This window comes from Pituophis catenifer, unplaced genomic scaffold (genome assembly GCF_029215685.1).
Source record: "Pituophis catenifer annectens isolate HBS135680 unplaced genomic scaffold, rPitCat1.0.hap2 SCAF_2, whole genome shotgun sequence".
NCBI lineage: Eukaryota > Metazoa > Chordata > Lepidosauria > Squamata > Colubridae > Pituophis > Pituophis catenifer.
In genome coordinates, this window is record NW_027256882.1 from 148548022 (window position 1) to 148562741 (window position 14720).

A 14720-nucleotide genomic window follows, 5' to 3' on the forward strand; every position below is an offset into this window, starting at 1 on the left:
ATTACTACCAACCTGCCTTTCATTGAGGACCTGTATACTGCAAGAGTCAAAAAAAGGGCTGTGAAAATATTTAGACCCCTCACATCCTGGACATAAACTGTTTCAACTCCTACCCTCAAAACGATGCTCTAGAGCACTGCACACCAGAACAACTAGACAAAAGAACAGGTTTTTTCCCAAACGCCATCACTCTGCTAAGCAAATAATTCCCTCAACACTGTCAAACTAGTTATTAAGTCTGATTTACTATTAATCTTCTATCACCCATCTCCTCCCACTTATGACTGTATGACTGTAACCTTGTTGCTGGTATCCTTAAGATTTATATTGACTGTTTCCCTATGACTATCGTTAAGTGTTGTACCTTGATTCTTGACGAATGTATCTTTTCTTTTATGTACTCCGAGAGCGTATGCACCAAGACAAATTCCTTGTGTGTCCAATCACACTTGGCCAATAAAGAATTCTATTCTATTCTATTCTATTCTATTCTATTCTATTCTATTCTATTCTATTTCTATTTCTATTTCTATTTCTATTCTATTCTATTCTATTCTATTCTACTCTACTCTACTCTATTCTTCTGTTCTATTCTATTCTATTCTATTCTATTCTTCTATTTCCTATTCTGTTCTATTCTATTCTTCTATTTCCTATTCTGTTCTGTTCTGTTCTGTTCTGTTCTATTATTCTATTCTATTCTATTCTATTCTATTCTATTCTATTCTATTCTATTCTATTCTATTCTATTCATTCCTATTCCTATTCCTATTCCTATTCCTATTCCTATTCTATTCCCGTCCGATTCCCTCCAGGACTACAGCTCCCATTATCCTACTCCATGCACTGATCGAGGAGGATAAAAGGCAAACGCTAGCCAGCTCCGCCGAGGGTTAGGAGATCTCCAGGAGGAAAAGAGCCCATAACCTGCCGGCGGTAACTAGCGCTTGGGACCCGGGGCACGCGAGAGGCAGAACCGCGCGCGAGAAAACTGGAGGTCGCGTGGTAGTGGGGGGGGGGAGGAGGAGAGACGCTGAAAAAAGACAAGAATAAAAAGCGGCTTCGGAGCAGACCCGACCGGCCGTGACGCGCCAATCGCGTAACTTAAAAGGCTCCCCTTTGACCCGGAAGTGGAAAGCGGGGAGGGGCGGTGTTTCGCCAGGCGGGCGGAAGGCGGAAGCGGGGGCTTGCCCGAGAGGGAGTGAGGGGGCAAGTCAGATGGAGGAAGAGGAGTGGCGGCGGCGGCAGGACCCCCCCTTCTCGTTGCTAGGTAACAGGACCAGGTAACGTCCCCTCTCGCCTACTTTCTGTGGTGGCTCTTGCGGCCCCGGTTGGGAGATCCCCGTCCACCCTCCCCCTTCTCCCCCGCCACCCCAGTATGGAGCAGCTTTCCACTTGTTTCCTTCCCCCGCTTTCAGCCCTGAAAGGGGCTCTCGGGCTTCTGTTTCCCGTGATCAGCTAATATTGACGTGACGAGTTGCGAATGAAACAACCTTCCAGCCAGGGGCAAGCGATCTGTTGTATTTTGAGGTACCATCTGTTTTCTTCTCTCTCGGGTTGTCTTTGCAGGATGGCTACAAGATGGCTATAACTTAACCTTCATCGAAGCCACAGCAATTCCGGAACACAAAACCACCATGGAACACCTCAGGCCTGGGACTGAAGCTCATTCTGAAGAGTTTCCTGATTTGGGCAAGACTGTTCTGAGCCCTTGCAGCCTTTGTGATGCAGGATGCAGGAAGCAAAATGTCCACTTCCAAAAAGTATTGCTGTTGCAGAGCATCTCCTGGCTAAGAAGAGCTCTTGAGTCTTCGGAAGGCTGAGGTTTTTAAGTCGGGAGAAAAGGTGCGATGGAGACAAAAATGCTTTGGAATGGCAGTTGCGATCGCGATAATGGCAGCTTGCACTTTACTGACTATAAAACTCCCAGTAATGAAACTGGCTCCTGTAACTGTCCGAGAGAGATGTCTGATCTCTCCGCAGCTTATTCAGAGGAAGGGAATGACTTATGCGGCTTCAGTTGTCAGCACTGGCATTCAGGATTCAAAGAGAAGGACCCGTCTACGCTGCTGTTAGGCCAAGAAGTAGATGTTGAAGATGGCCTGGCTACAAAAACCAAGGAAGAAATCCCTGATTGCACTCGGGCTCCTAGCGGAAGAAAAGTTGCCCGGCAACAAAGACAACGCTCTACTCCTAAAGATAAAGGAGATGGTCACTTTGTACCCTCTGGGGGGAAACACAGACAGACTAGGAAGAGGAGTGATGGTGGGCATCATCATGTCCAAGCTGAGTTGCTGAAGCATCTGGAAGGTTTGGCCTCGTTCTGCGTTTCTTGCTTCAGACTGTTCATCAGTGTAATTGTACAGGTCACCCTCCGGTGTGGTGAAGGGGTGGAAGCTGGTGGGAAGATGCTGTATTCTTGCTGCTTTTTCAGCCTTCATGATTTAAACACCATTCAAACTGACATGCAGGCTTGGATCCAGCGTGGAAGGATAGGGTGTCGAAAATTGACCCGACAGCTAGCCTCATGGCTGTCGCTAACTTACCGCCTGCTTAAGATGCTCTGTGCTATTCTCTTCCTGGTGCTTATGCTTCTCCTGGGTAGTATACGACTCTGCTGGAAGGTTTCCAAGTCAGTCCTACTCAATATTCTGAGTAGAATGACTCATACTAGCTATGGAGCCTGGCTTCTTTCAACTATTGATTTCCCTCAAATTGGGGTCCTCTTCAGAGAATGCAGGATTTGCAAATGGATGGCAAGTCTGCTGCTTAAGTGGCATGCTGTCCTTTGGATGCCCAAAGGATTAAGGACCACCCAATCAGGGAGTACTGCTCAGAATGACTCTCCTGGTGGATCCGGACCCTTCCAGCCTGGCGAAGAGGTGGCACGTTTGCTGGCCATGGCACATACCCCTGAAGAAGAACTCAATCCTTTTCAGGTGTTGGGCTTAGATGCAACAGCTTCCGATGTCGAATTGAAGAGAGCCTACCGGCACTTGGCAGTACTGGTGAGCATGTCTTTCGAACCAAAAAGGTTGACTGGTGATTGGAAGCATGTGTGTTTTTTATGAGAAAGCCTCTGTTTAAATGAGGTGGCATTCCTTTCCCCCCTCTCCTTGTATTACCATAGCAAATAATTGTGACAAGAATTCAGCTCTTCCTCCTCCAAGGATTGAGAATATTGGTGGGGATTGTTAAAGATAGTAGTAGGAGACAGCTCCTTTTTTGTCTGGTTGACATGGTCCAACATTTTCAGGGTTGGGGGAAGATGTCTGGAATATCATGCAGTCTTTCATAGTACAATTGATTAATCTTCACTTATCACTTATTAGCATAGTGACACTATAATTATTGTATTACTTGAGGGGACAAACCTTTGTTAATTTCAATGTAAAGGAATTGACAAATACAATCATCTATAGCAGCAATCTATATCTATAGATCAAGATAACTGACACAAATAGTTTTTCTCCTTGTTTACCTTCTTGGCTATCAAGGGAGCAGGATGTGTGGAAACTTGGTTCAACTTATCTTATCTTCTTGTCTGGAGATGCTGAGGATTGCAGTTCATTTCTCGGCCTGTAAAATTCCAGCCTGAATCTTCAAGGTGTATTGAATGAAAATCCCATTTTTGCTTTTCTCCATCTTTCCTGGCATGAGGAAAGAGAAGGATAAATGAGTTGCTATACTACACCAAGGAGGATTGCAGACTCTGCTTCTGGAATTTGCTAATCTCTCCCATCTCCTAGCTGAAAAACTGCTTTTGACCCCACCTCAAAAAAACCTGTCATTTTTTGTTGCTGGTTGTTGCAACAGATTGACAGAGAACCTTTCTACTTGAGCTTCTGAACAGAAATGTTGCCTGTACAAGGAATGATCAGTAAATGAAGCCTGCTTGCTTTGTTTTGGCTTTGTGGTCTGTATGTCACATGGGAGTGAGAGTGCCGGCTTTACTTTGCAGGATGACTGTTAGGATTATTGGCAATATATAGGTAGCATATATTTGTCTCAAATGTTTTTAAAAGAAGGGCGTGTCTAACTTTGGGGCTTTGGGATTGGGTGTCACACAGGTTCACCCAGACAAGAATGAGCACCCTCAGGCAGAGGAGGCATTCAAGGTACTGCGGGCAGCCTGGGATATTGTCAGCAATCCAGAGAAGAGGAAGGAATATGAAATGTGAGTCAGCCAAAACCTATTTGAGCTTTCTTCACTCCTAATCAAAACCACATAGCTATGAAGTTTGATCTGCACACCGGGACAATGTGGAGAGGCCAGTTTTCAAAGAGATTACTCTATTTAAGGGGACAGAGAATACATTTGAAAATGTGAGCATCAACATTGTCAGGTAGCAACACTTATTGAAACTACTGGATGTTTTTCATTACTTCCCTGAGGTTTTTTTGTCTGCAATGGAAACGCTAGCTATAATACCAGAAAATAATATATTTCCCACAAGCATCTGGTATATATCACCCAGGCAAGTCTTCCTGTGAAAGTTAATTTAGATTGAGTCCCTCAGATCTGTTCTGTTTATTATTCATTCAAGAGCAACAACAATAAAATTGACTAGGCGACATGAGGATTGGACAAGAGGAGTTTGTCCTGTTCGCTGGTCCTTGTTTCACTTCTACTCATTTCAATTTGATGTAAAAACAAGATTTTGGTAATGGCTCTTCCCATATCCCACCCCCCAGAAAAATCTGATCATTCCCTTGCTTGTATGTACAATAAGTATCTGAACCATGGAAGAAAAATATTACAGAAATGATAAGGCACTAGAAATCATAGGATCCAAATTATTTATTATTTATTTATTTATTAATTTTATTTCTATACCGCCCTTCTCCCGGAGGACTCAGGGCGGTGTACAGCCTGATTAAAAGCACAAAGACAGACAGAATTTAAAATAAATTAAAATTATTAAATGATAGGCTCAATTTAAAACCCCAAATTTAAAATCCCATTTTTAAAACCCAATTAAAATCTTTACCTTGATAGCCCAGCCTGGCGGAACAACAAGGTTTTGAGGGCACAGCGAAATACACGGAGATCAGAGATTTTACGAATTTCTGGGGGCAGCTCGTTCCAAAGGGCAGGGGCTCCCACAGAGAAGGCCCTCCCCCTGGGTGTTGTCGGTGTCGGTGTTTTCTTCTTAGGCTAAAGTGCTTGTAGGAAAGAAAACCCAGGTGATAAGAGAGCACATAAATTTAGAGATCAGGTACTAGATAATATTCTGCCCTGACTCTCAGAACTACTAAATTACTTTGGTTATCAACCTGACTTTTTCTTTTTCCTAAATACTTTCCTTGGGAGGTGATTTTTTAAATATTTTTATTAAAGTTTATTATAAAAATACAACCTGAAACAGAAAGCTAAGAAGGAGAAAAAGAGAAGTGCCAAGGCCAAGAAAAAAGTCATGACTTCCCATTTTCTTTAGTGCAATAGAATACAGGAAAAAAAATACTTAAAACTTTTGTTCTGCACTTCTCAACCTTTCAAGCCATTTCTATAACAGCAAAATCATTCTAATCAACCCTAACCAGAGGACCTTTGTCCCCAACAGCTTGAAGCTAATCATAAGCTGAAGTCTCTTTTCAAGTTAAGCTTTATTACTTGTGAGCATAGAGACGCCGTGTAGTTTTCATGGTCCAAGTACAGAAGTGGTGTTCCATTGCTATGAATGTTTTTTTTCCCCCAGTCTTCCAATTTAGCTTATATTCCTGGTGCTCCCTGGTGGTCTCCAGACCAAAGAATAATTATAGCAAGGTCAGCCAAGTGCTATTTGGAAATTACTCTTGGCCATCTCTAGGTCATACAGGGGTTCTGTTCAGGAACTCTTGCATAAGTCCCTTTTTGTATGCATCCAAATGTGTAGTGCTTGCCTGCACAAAAAAATCCTGTTGTTTTGGGACTCCTTGCTTGAGGTCAGGCTAATGTAAATCAGGGCTTGTGTAACCTGGGGGCTCCCTGTATGTTGAAATGGTTTCGATTTCTAGTACATGTGCACACTGCTACAACCATAGTCAAGTTTTGTGTAACTGATGCTCCCTTTTAAATTCACTTACTTTTTTTTTCAGAAAGCGCATGGCAGAGACAGAGCTGACGAAGTCCATGAATGATTTCCTTTCCAAGCTTCAGGATGATCTGAAGGAAGTCATGAACACAATGAAGTGTAACAAGTGCCAAGGGAAGCACAAGTAAGTGGCCAGCTGTCATTATCTCTTCACTGGTGCAACAGGATGTCAGCCAGACTACACAAGCAGCAGGATCATGACTTTGCAGAGTCTACATTCATTTCTCTAATCTGTGTGTGGGAGAAACTACTATCAAGCCTGATTCCTTCTGAGGGTAGTGACAACACCAAGGTTTCTATTCCCTTGATGGTCTCTGGATAGTAGTGTAGAATATTTTTTCTTGAGCTGGCCTAAATCAATAGTTTAGCTTTTAGTTGAGGTGACAAAGACTCTGAAAGACTGAGAGATACATAGTCCTTAACTTACAACCATTTATTGAGTGACAGTTCAACATTACAATTGCACTGAAAAAAGTGACTTGCAACCGGTTCTCACACTTATAACTGTTGCAATATCCCCACAGTCAAGTGATTAAAGGTTTTGGAGAACACCAGAATGCCTGCTTCACATGAAAGATTCCTCCGCAAGCAAAGAATCTAATATCCCAAGACCTTAAATTTTCCTTTGCTTACTTAAAAAAAATACAGACACTTACTGGATAAGTTAATGGGCAAAAGTCTATAATATATTTATGATAGTATATAGATTTGATAGCTAGACAAATACTGTGTTTCCCCGAAAATAAGACCCTGTCTTATATTTTTTTGAACCCTGAAATAAGCGCTTGGCCTTATTGCCATGCGCTCAAAAGCCCGATTGGGATTATTATCAGGGGATGTTTTATTTTGGGGGAAACAGGGTATATACTGTAAGTTCAAATCTGGAAAATGCTTGATTATCAGTACCCAAACTTGTACCCAAGCTACAAGTGTTCAATTATACCTCAATTACTTACTAATTTTGTTGGCCATAGGATTCATTTCCCATATTTTCATTTCCTACTGGTCCTTTATTCATTTCTAAAATATTTGGTTTAGAAAAGCTTCAGTGTTTATAAATTGAGCATAGAATGTTTTCTTTACGAACCATGCCTAGATGTTATTTGAACAACCATTTGTCTGAAATGGTACAGGGTCTCCTGTGTGAGCAGGGCGTTGGACTAGAAGACCTCCAAGATCCCTTGCAACTCTATTATTCTGTTATTTGCATTCTCCTGTAATTAAATGCACATGCATACGTGCATGCACGCACGCATGCACACAGACACACACTGGAAAACACGGGATGCTGTAAAATAATGAACATACTTGGTGCTTTCTAAACACTGAAATTCTTTGCTGCAGGAGGTTTGAGATGGATCGTGACCCATTGGATGGCCGATACTGTGCAGAATGTAGTAAATTTCATGCAGCTGAGGAAGGTGACTTCTGGGCGGAATCCAGCATGCTGGGATTGAAGATCACATACTTTGCCATGATGGATGGGAAGGTTTATGACATCACAGGTAATTGAATTAACACTCTGACCATGGAAAGTGGAAACACAAAGTTGATTAGGTTCTTATCTTATTTTATCTTAAAATTTTATTCTTATCTTAAAATAAGAACAAGAACCCAATTAGGTTCTTGTTCTTATTTTGTCTATGTGTGGATGTGTGTGAATACATATACTCACAGAGCATGGTAAATTAGGGTAATTCCACATTTGTGCAGACTCTGAATAGCATGCATATATATATTTGTGTTTTTTTACAGTAACCACAGTGGCAGTGGCACTGTGGTGATCCAATAAAGGACTACAGAGCAATGAGAGAGGAGAACGGTGTCTGTTAGGGAACCTAGCCTAACAGAAAAGTCTGCTTATACAAAAATGTATTTAACTTTTGTTTCAGATATTTTGCTTAAATATAATATAAATAATATAAAGTTCAGATCAAATGCATAAAGTGTCTTAAAGAATGTTGCTTTCTGCTCAGTTTTAAACAGGACACAATGAAGCCTTAAAGAGAGGCTTCTTTGGGAAGGGGAGAGAAAGCATGTGAGAGAGAGATTAGCTTGATGAAGGACATCTTGACCCAATAAAAAACAAATACCTTGGTGTGAAAACTTTCAGGCAGGTGGGAGTTGAGGGGGAGGAATTACTGATCAGTAAAGGAAAATTGGGTTATAATGGCATAGCTTGATAAAAATATGAAACCTATATGTAGCTGCTATGAAAAAGGCAAATGTGATGCTGTGGGCATTGGGAAATTAATCAAGTAGTATCTTTGTGCCTTCATACAAATCAATGGTGCAATTACACTCAAAGGTACATCGTGCTATATTTCAACTCATAATGAGTTTTAATTAGTGAGCTTGGCTTCCAAAGATGTAGTAATGACCACCAACATGGAAGCTTTCAGAGAAGTGAAGTGAACCTTAGTAGGAGAGTATCATTGAGAGGAGAAGGAAATGGGAGGGCTGTGGTTACCTGGGAGATGAGAGAAGATTGCAGGGAGAGAAGAGTTGCACTAAAGAGTGTGAGCGGCTGGCAGGAGAAGTGAGGTGAAGTGGAGACCCTGAGGACTCTAGTTTTTATTTCCCTACGAACTTAATTCTACAGCTGTTTTCTGTTTCCCAGCCAACCCAAAAAATATTTTGATCCTGCTAACAATAAGAACATATGCAATTAAACTCTTTTGAGAAATAACCAAGATAGAAGTGTTTATTTAGATAGAACCCACATAGGCAGTGGTGGGATCCTGTTGGTTTAACAACTGGTTCAGTGATCATGTGCTTTATAAAGCTGCGCATGTGTGCAGTTTTACGAAAACTTACCTTCCGCGTTATTGCTGAGGAGTAACACAGCTGAGGCACAGCAATCTGCTCTGCTGCGCGAATCAACTGAGAAGATATAGGTCAGTAAAGTGCAGGGGTGGGCAGACGTTCCCACCTGATTGTTGGAGCAAACCAGTTCGCTCCCAGCTGATCGTTGGAGCTACTGGTTCGCCGGAACCGGTAGAATCCCACCCCTGCACATCAGAGGTGGGTTTCAGCAGGTTCTAATCAGTTCTGGAGAACCAGTAGTGGAAATTTTGAATAGGTTGGAGAACCGGTAGTAAAAATTCTGACTGGCCCCACCCCATCTATTCTCTGCCTCCCAAGTCCCAGCTGATCAGAAATGGGGATTTTGCAGTAACCTTCCCCTAGATTGGGTATGGAATGGAGAGTTTACAGTATCCTTCCCCTGGAGTGGGGTGGGAATGGAGATTTTACAGTATCCTTCCCCTGCCATGTCCACCAAGCCACACCACACCCACCAGGCCATGCCCACAGAACCAGTAGTAAAAAATTTTGAAACCCACCACCGCTGCACATAGGTAGGATTTAAAAATACTTTTAGAAAATAGTCTCTTTCAGAGGATCAGGCAAATGGATGGAAGATAAGACTGTCAATGGCCAATGTCCTACCTGTGAACTTCTCACTGTTAACCGATTGGCCCCTTTGGAAAACAGAAGGGTGAACTAGATGGAATCCTGATCTGAGCCAGAACGCTGTTCTTTTCCCCACTTAAACACCCAGAAAAACCTATGCTATGAAAACACAAGAGATTGCATCGTGTTTTCTTCTGAGAAGGGAATCCTATTTTTAATATCAAAACTAAAATATTAGCCCTTAAAAGTGCCATGTGAATGATAAATCATCCTACTGCAAAGGCTGAGAAATGCTGTCTAGGAAGAAAAATGAGATTTCTAAGGACATTCCTGTCTGTTTTGTGAGGCAGATCTGGGTCAGGAACTGATAGGTGATTTTTTTTTTTCTTCTTCTGATATGCAGAATGGGCTGGTTGCCAACGAGTGGGAATCTCTCCAGATACACATCGAGTTCCCTATCACATCTCTTTTGGATCAAGAGGCTCTGGAGGACGCCAGAGGTTAGTGTGGAATTATGTTGTTGGTTTCTTCATAATAAATGTTAGGTTCTAATTGAGAACTGAAATCTAGGGATTTACGGTATATATCTCATGTAGGCTGCCTCAGTTTGTGGAGAGATCTGTTTGATCTTTTTTTCCCATTTGTACAGGCACATGTTTAGTGGTTAAGGCATCAGGCTAGAATCTGAGACACCATGAATTGTAGTCCAACCTTAGTCATGAAAGCCAGCTAGGTGATGACTTGGGGCCGGTCAGTCTTTCTCAGCCCAACCCACCTCACAGGGAAAGGAGAAAATAGGAGGAAGAAGGAGCGTTAGATATGTTTGCCGCCTTGAGTTGTTTATTAAAAAATAATAAAGACGGAATATTTAAATCAATAGTCCACAATTAGACTTGTAGTAGTAGTAGTGTTAAACACACATGTGCAGCCCTACACTGATTGGTTGTTAATTCCAAACTAACAAAAGGTTGTAACTTTCTTTGTGTTGGGTCTCATTTTCCTCCTTTTTTAAAAGAGAGTAAGACCAGGAGGATTTTCACTACAGAGGCCAGATTCTGTCTTGTCTCTTTATAGAGAGCATGAGAGACCTTTATACTTAAAGCAATATGCTGATAAGAGAGTGAAACTCAGTTTATAGAACTTATATTCCTGGGGCTTAAAGCAGTACAGTACGCTGGTAAGAGTGTGGAATAGCCTTGTCTGTGATAGAATTGTAAAGATGAGAAAAGCCATGTGATTGAGAGTGAGTTGGGCAGCTATATAAATTTTCTTAAATAAATAAATAAATAAAATTTAGTATTTATAATACCAGGGAAATAGATTCCTTTTCTTCCAGGGATGAATAGTGGCAAATTCTGAAGTTTGCCTTCTGCTGTGTAGTTTAGCATAAAGCCAAATGTATATCTCTGCTGAAATCCAGTTTGGGAATCTGATGATTTATTTGTTCTTTCCATTTGTTCTTCCTCCCCTCCCCCACCCTGAAAAGAGCTGCTTCAGACAGTAGCCCAGCTTCTGCTGCAGAACTACAGGACTTCTTCAACCGTATCTTCCAAGGGAATCCCGGGCAGATGCCAAACGGGAACTTTTTCGGCACCCCTCAGCCCCCAGCCCCTGGGAATGCGTCAACGCCTCCTGCTTCTTCTTCAAAAGTAGACAGTAGCTTCCAGAAGGGCGATTCGAAGCAGAAACGGCGGAAAAAAGTGCGACGCCCCTTTCAGCGCTAAGGACCTGACTGAACGGGAGGGAAATCTCCCTGGTTTTTCATCAGGTAGCAAAAGGGCTGTTTTAAAAATTGAAAAAACAGTATTCTTGAGAAGAGATAAGCCTCCAGGCTCCTCTGGAACTCATTTATAACCCTGTAACTTCCAGTTGGAACAAAATATTCTCCCGTGCAGTCGTTAGTACCGATCCTGTGATACCAAAGAACTCCTTTGGATATTTTCCTGAAAGCACTTAACGAAAATAAGGTGTGGATAATATTGAGCCTTTAAGCATCCAATCATATGCTTTTATAATTGTCTAGCGCTCCTTCTCGGGCGGGGCTACAGCTTCCACCAGTTATTTTAGTTGATTGTTACTCTTGTCCACACTAAAGGCTTGGCCTGGAAATCTCTCTTGTTTCATTCCAAGGCTTTGAAGAAAAATAAAAAGGTAGAGGATGGCTTAACGCCCAGGGAAGGCGTGGTTTGCCTGCGATAACTTTTAGAGTGGACAGGAAAGGGGAGACCCTATTCAGCAACTGTCTTCTCATCCCATCCTGGGAGTTCTGCCCCTAGATTAAATGGTGAGAGGAGAGCTACTCCCTGCCTGGAATTTCCTTGTGTAAAATGTTAATTAATTGCTTGCCATGCAAAGGAATTCATCTGGATTAATACTTTTAGTAAAAAGGCCAGGGGAAATGAAGATGCACCCCAGTTATTGTTACTTATCGCTCAGGATTATGCCAAGTCAGCTTCTCCTTCTTTACGGAGACCCGAATGTTGCCCAACTCCATTGCAAGACTACTGAGAGGAGGTGTTTTGCACTACCAAGCGATTAAAGAGCTCCTGGCTCTGGAGGTAAAAATGACTGTTGTGTTCCCGATGTTCTAAGGTGCTTGGTTTGCTCTTCCTGGATCCTTGCAAGTACATACTGTCTGTCTACACTGGCCTAAGACTGTGGTCAAGTCAGTTATGACATGGGTGTGTTAGGTGACAGTTTTAGCACGGATGGCTAGCTCTACAATTGTTCAACCTCTTTTATAGAAGGTTACTTTTTTAAAAGTTCAAATTTGTATGTATATACATATATTTAATACAATGTGTATTATCCTTTCTATAAATACGTATCAATGCCTTGGAGAGGCTGGCCTACCGTTTCATTCTTAGCCCATGCACTGTTGCAGATGGGACAATATTATATATTTGAGGAATTCAACCTTTAAAGATGTAATTTAGCCAGGGGTGAAATCTAAAATTTTTTGCTACCGGTTCTGTGGGCGTGGCTTAATTAGTGGGCAGGGCTTGGTGGCATGGTGACTGGGAGGGTGTGGCTTGTTGGTCAGGTGGGCGTGGCCAAGTCAATGTCACTTCTTTGCCCTTTTTTAACCTACAAAACACAACATAACACAACTGGCTCACCCACAATATAAAAGCAGCTGTGCTAGACCCAAAATGGCCCCTGCAATAAGCAGGAACCTCACACAGCCACAAAAAGCCCAAACAACCAACTTTCACACTTTACACACACACAACACAACACAACACAACACAACACAACAGGCTCACCCACAATATAAAAGCAGCTGTGCTAGACCCAAAATGGCCCCTGCAACAAGCAGGAACCACACACAGCCACAAAAAGCCCAAAAAAACAACTTTCACACTTTACACACACAAAATTCCACATACAGCTTTGTGAGATTTTGTGTGTTTGTGTAGTTAGAGTGAAACACTACAGAAACACACTAAATCTCAGAAAGCTGCACAAATATTATTTTATTTTATTTTTATTTTTATTTTTATATAAAAGCAGCTAAATTTAAAATTTCCTAAACTTTAAGTGGCTAGGTCTAAAAAAAGAACAACTAAAAAAAACCCCAATTAACTATTTCTTTAAAACTCCCAAAGGGGGAAAAAACTTACCAATAAAACAGGGGTCTCCAACCTTGGCAACTTTAAGACTTGTAGACTTCAACTCCCAGAATTCCTCAGCCAGCTTTGTTTTGCTGGCTGAGGAATTCTGGGAGTTGAAGTTCACAACTCCCTGCCTGCTTAATTGCAGGCAGGGAGATTCAGTTGCTTGCTGATGCAATAGATTGCAGGGATTACAGGAAGGCATTGTGACCAGCAGCTAAGGTAAGCAAGCTGAGGGGGGGACGGGAGGGATTTTTGCTACGAGCCATTTAAAAGGAAAAAAGTTTTTTTCTTTTACATGGCTCTGGCGATCCAAGCTGAGTTGCTTGATTAGCAGGCAACTCAGCTGTGATCGTCAGAGCTTGGCTGGTCAGAGCCATTTAAAAGAAAAAAAAGGCTCTGATGATTGCGCGGCTCAGCTGGGCACGGGGGGCAGGGGCAGGGATTTTTGCTACCGGTTCTCTGAACTGCCCGCCACCATCGCTACCTACTTGCCCAAGCCGGTCTGAACCGGGAGCATTTCACCCCTGAATTTAGCCCTTCCTTTCTTTTATTATGGAAACAGCTAGGTATTCGTATTGCTACCCAGTTAGTCCTGTGGGTTCCCAGACACTCCATTGAGGGGTGTTAGGGTACAGGGCCTACAGTTATCTCCTTCCTGCTACAACTACTTCCTCACTGTTCTGCCTAGAGAGCAATCATGTGAGCAGTATATTTATTTGCTTCTCCTTTGCATTATTAGATCATGACAAATCCTGCTAGATCAGCCCAGTTGTGACACCTTACTTGACTTTCTTACCAATAAAGGAGAATATAGCTCAGGGTTGAAATGAGGAGTCCTTGGTGCTCTCTGAGCTTGCTTGTTTTCTTGCAGATGTTTCATTACTCTAACTAGGTAATATCATCAGTGCTAGTAAGGAAATGCTGTTTGCTGTCAGTTTATATTCTGGTGTCTGTGTGGATGGGGGTGGTCTTGTTTGGGCTGTTTACTGATGGCTGCGTGGCAGTTTCTTGATTGAGGTATTGCAGGGGTGAAATCCAGCAGGTTCTGACAGGTTCTGGAGAACCAGTAGCGGAAATTTTGAGTAGTTCGGAGAACCGGCAGATGCCACCTCTGGCTGGCCCCAGAGTGGGGTGGGAATGGAGATTTTGCAATATCCTTCCCTCAGGAGTGGGGAGGGAATGGGAATTTTGCAGTATCCTTCCCCTGCCACGCCCATCAAGCCACACCACACCACGCCCACCAAGCCACGCCCACAGAACCAGTAGTAAAAAAAATTAGATTTCACCACTGGGGTACTGCTTACTTGATTGTTGGTCTGAAGTTGAAGTTGACACCCCCACCCACACAGACAGGGCAAGCCACCAGAATATAAACTGACAGCAAACAGCACTCCTTACTAGCACTGATGATGTTACCTAGTTTGGGTAATGAAACATCTGCAAGAAAACAAGCAAGCTCAGAGAGCGCCAAGGACCCCCGACTCTCTTGCATTAGCTGCCCTTCTTCAGAGTGATTTGCTCAGTTAATGACAGAGTTGCTTCTCCTGAACCTAGCTAAGGCTGACTTTTCCCATTCATGTGGCTCTTTCATTGCCTTGGTGGAGGCAATGAAACT

At 42.5% G+C, this 14720-nt stretch overlaps 1 protein-coding gene across 1 annotated transcript; it reads left to right on the plus strand.

The window, feature by feature from the left end:
* The first annotated feature begins 1195 nt into the window (after window positions 1-1195).
* Window positions 1196-12328, plus strand: DNAJC14 (DnaJ heat shock protein family (Hsp40) member C14). The gene is made up of 7 exons (XM_070937755.1): window positions 1196-1283; window positions 1570-3008; window positions 4071-4177; window positions 6079-6198; window positions 7419-7579; window positions 9892-9988; window positions 10975-12328. The coding sequence occupies exons 2-7, from the start codon at window positions 1851-1853 to the stop codon at window positions 11210-11212; spliced, it is 1881 nt and encodes a 626-aa protein (XP_070793856.1). The 5' UTR covers window positions 1196-1283; window positions 1570-1850; the 3' UTR covers window positions 11213-12328.
* The last annotated feature ends 2392 nt before the right edge of the window (window positions 12329-14720 follow it).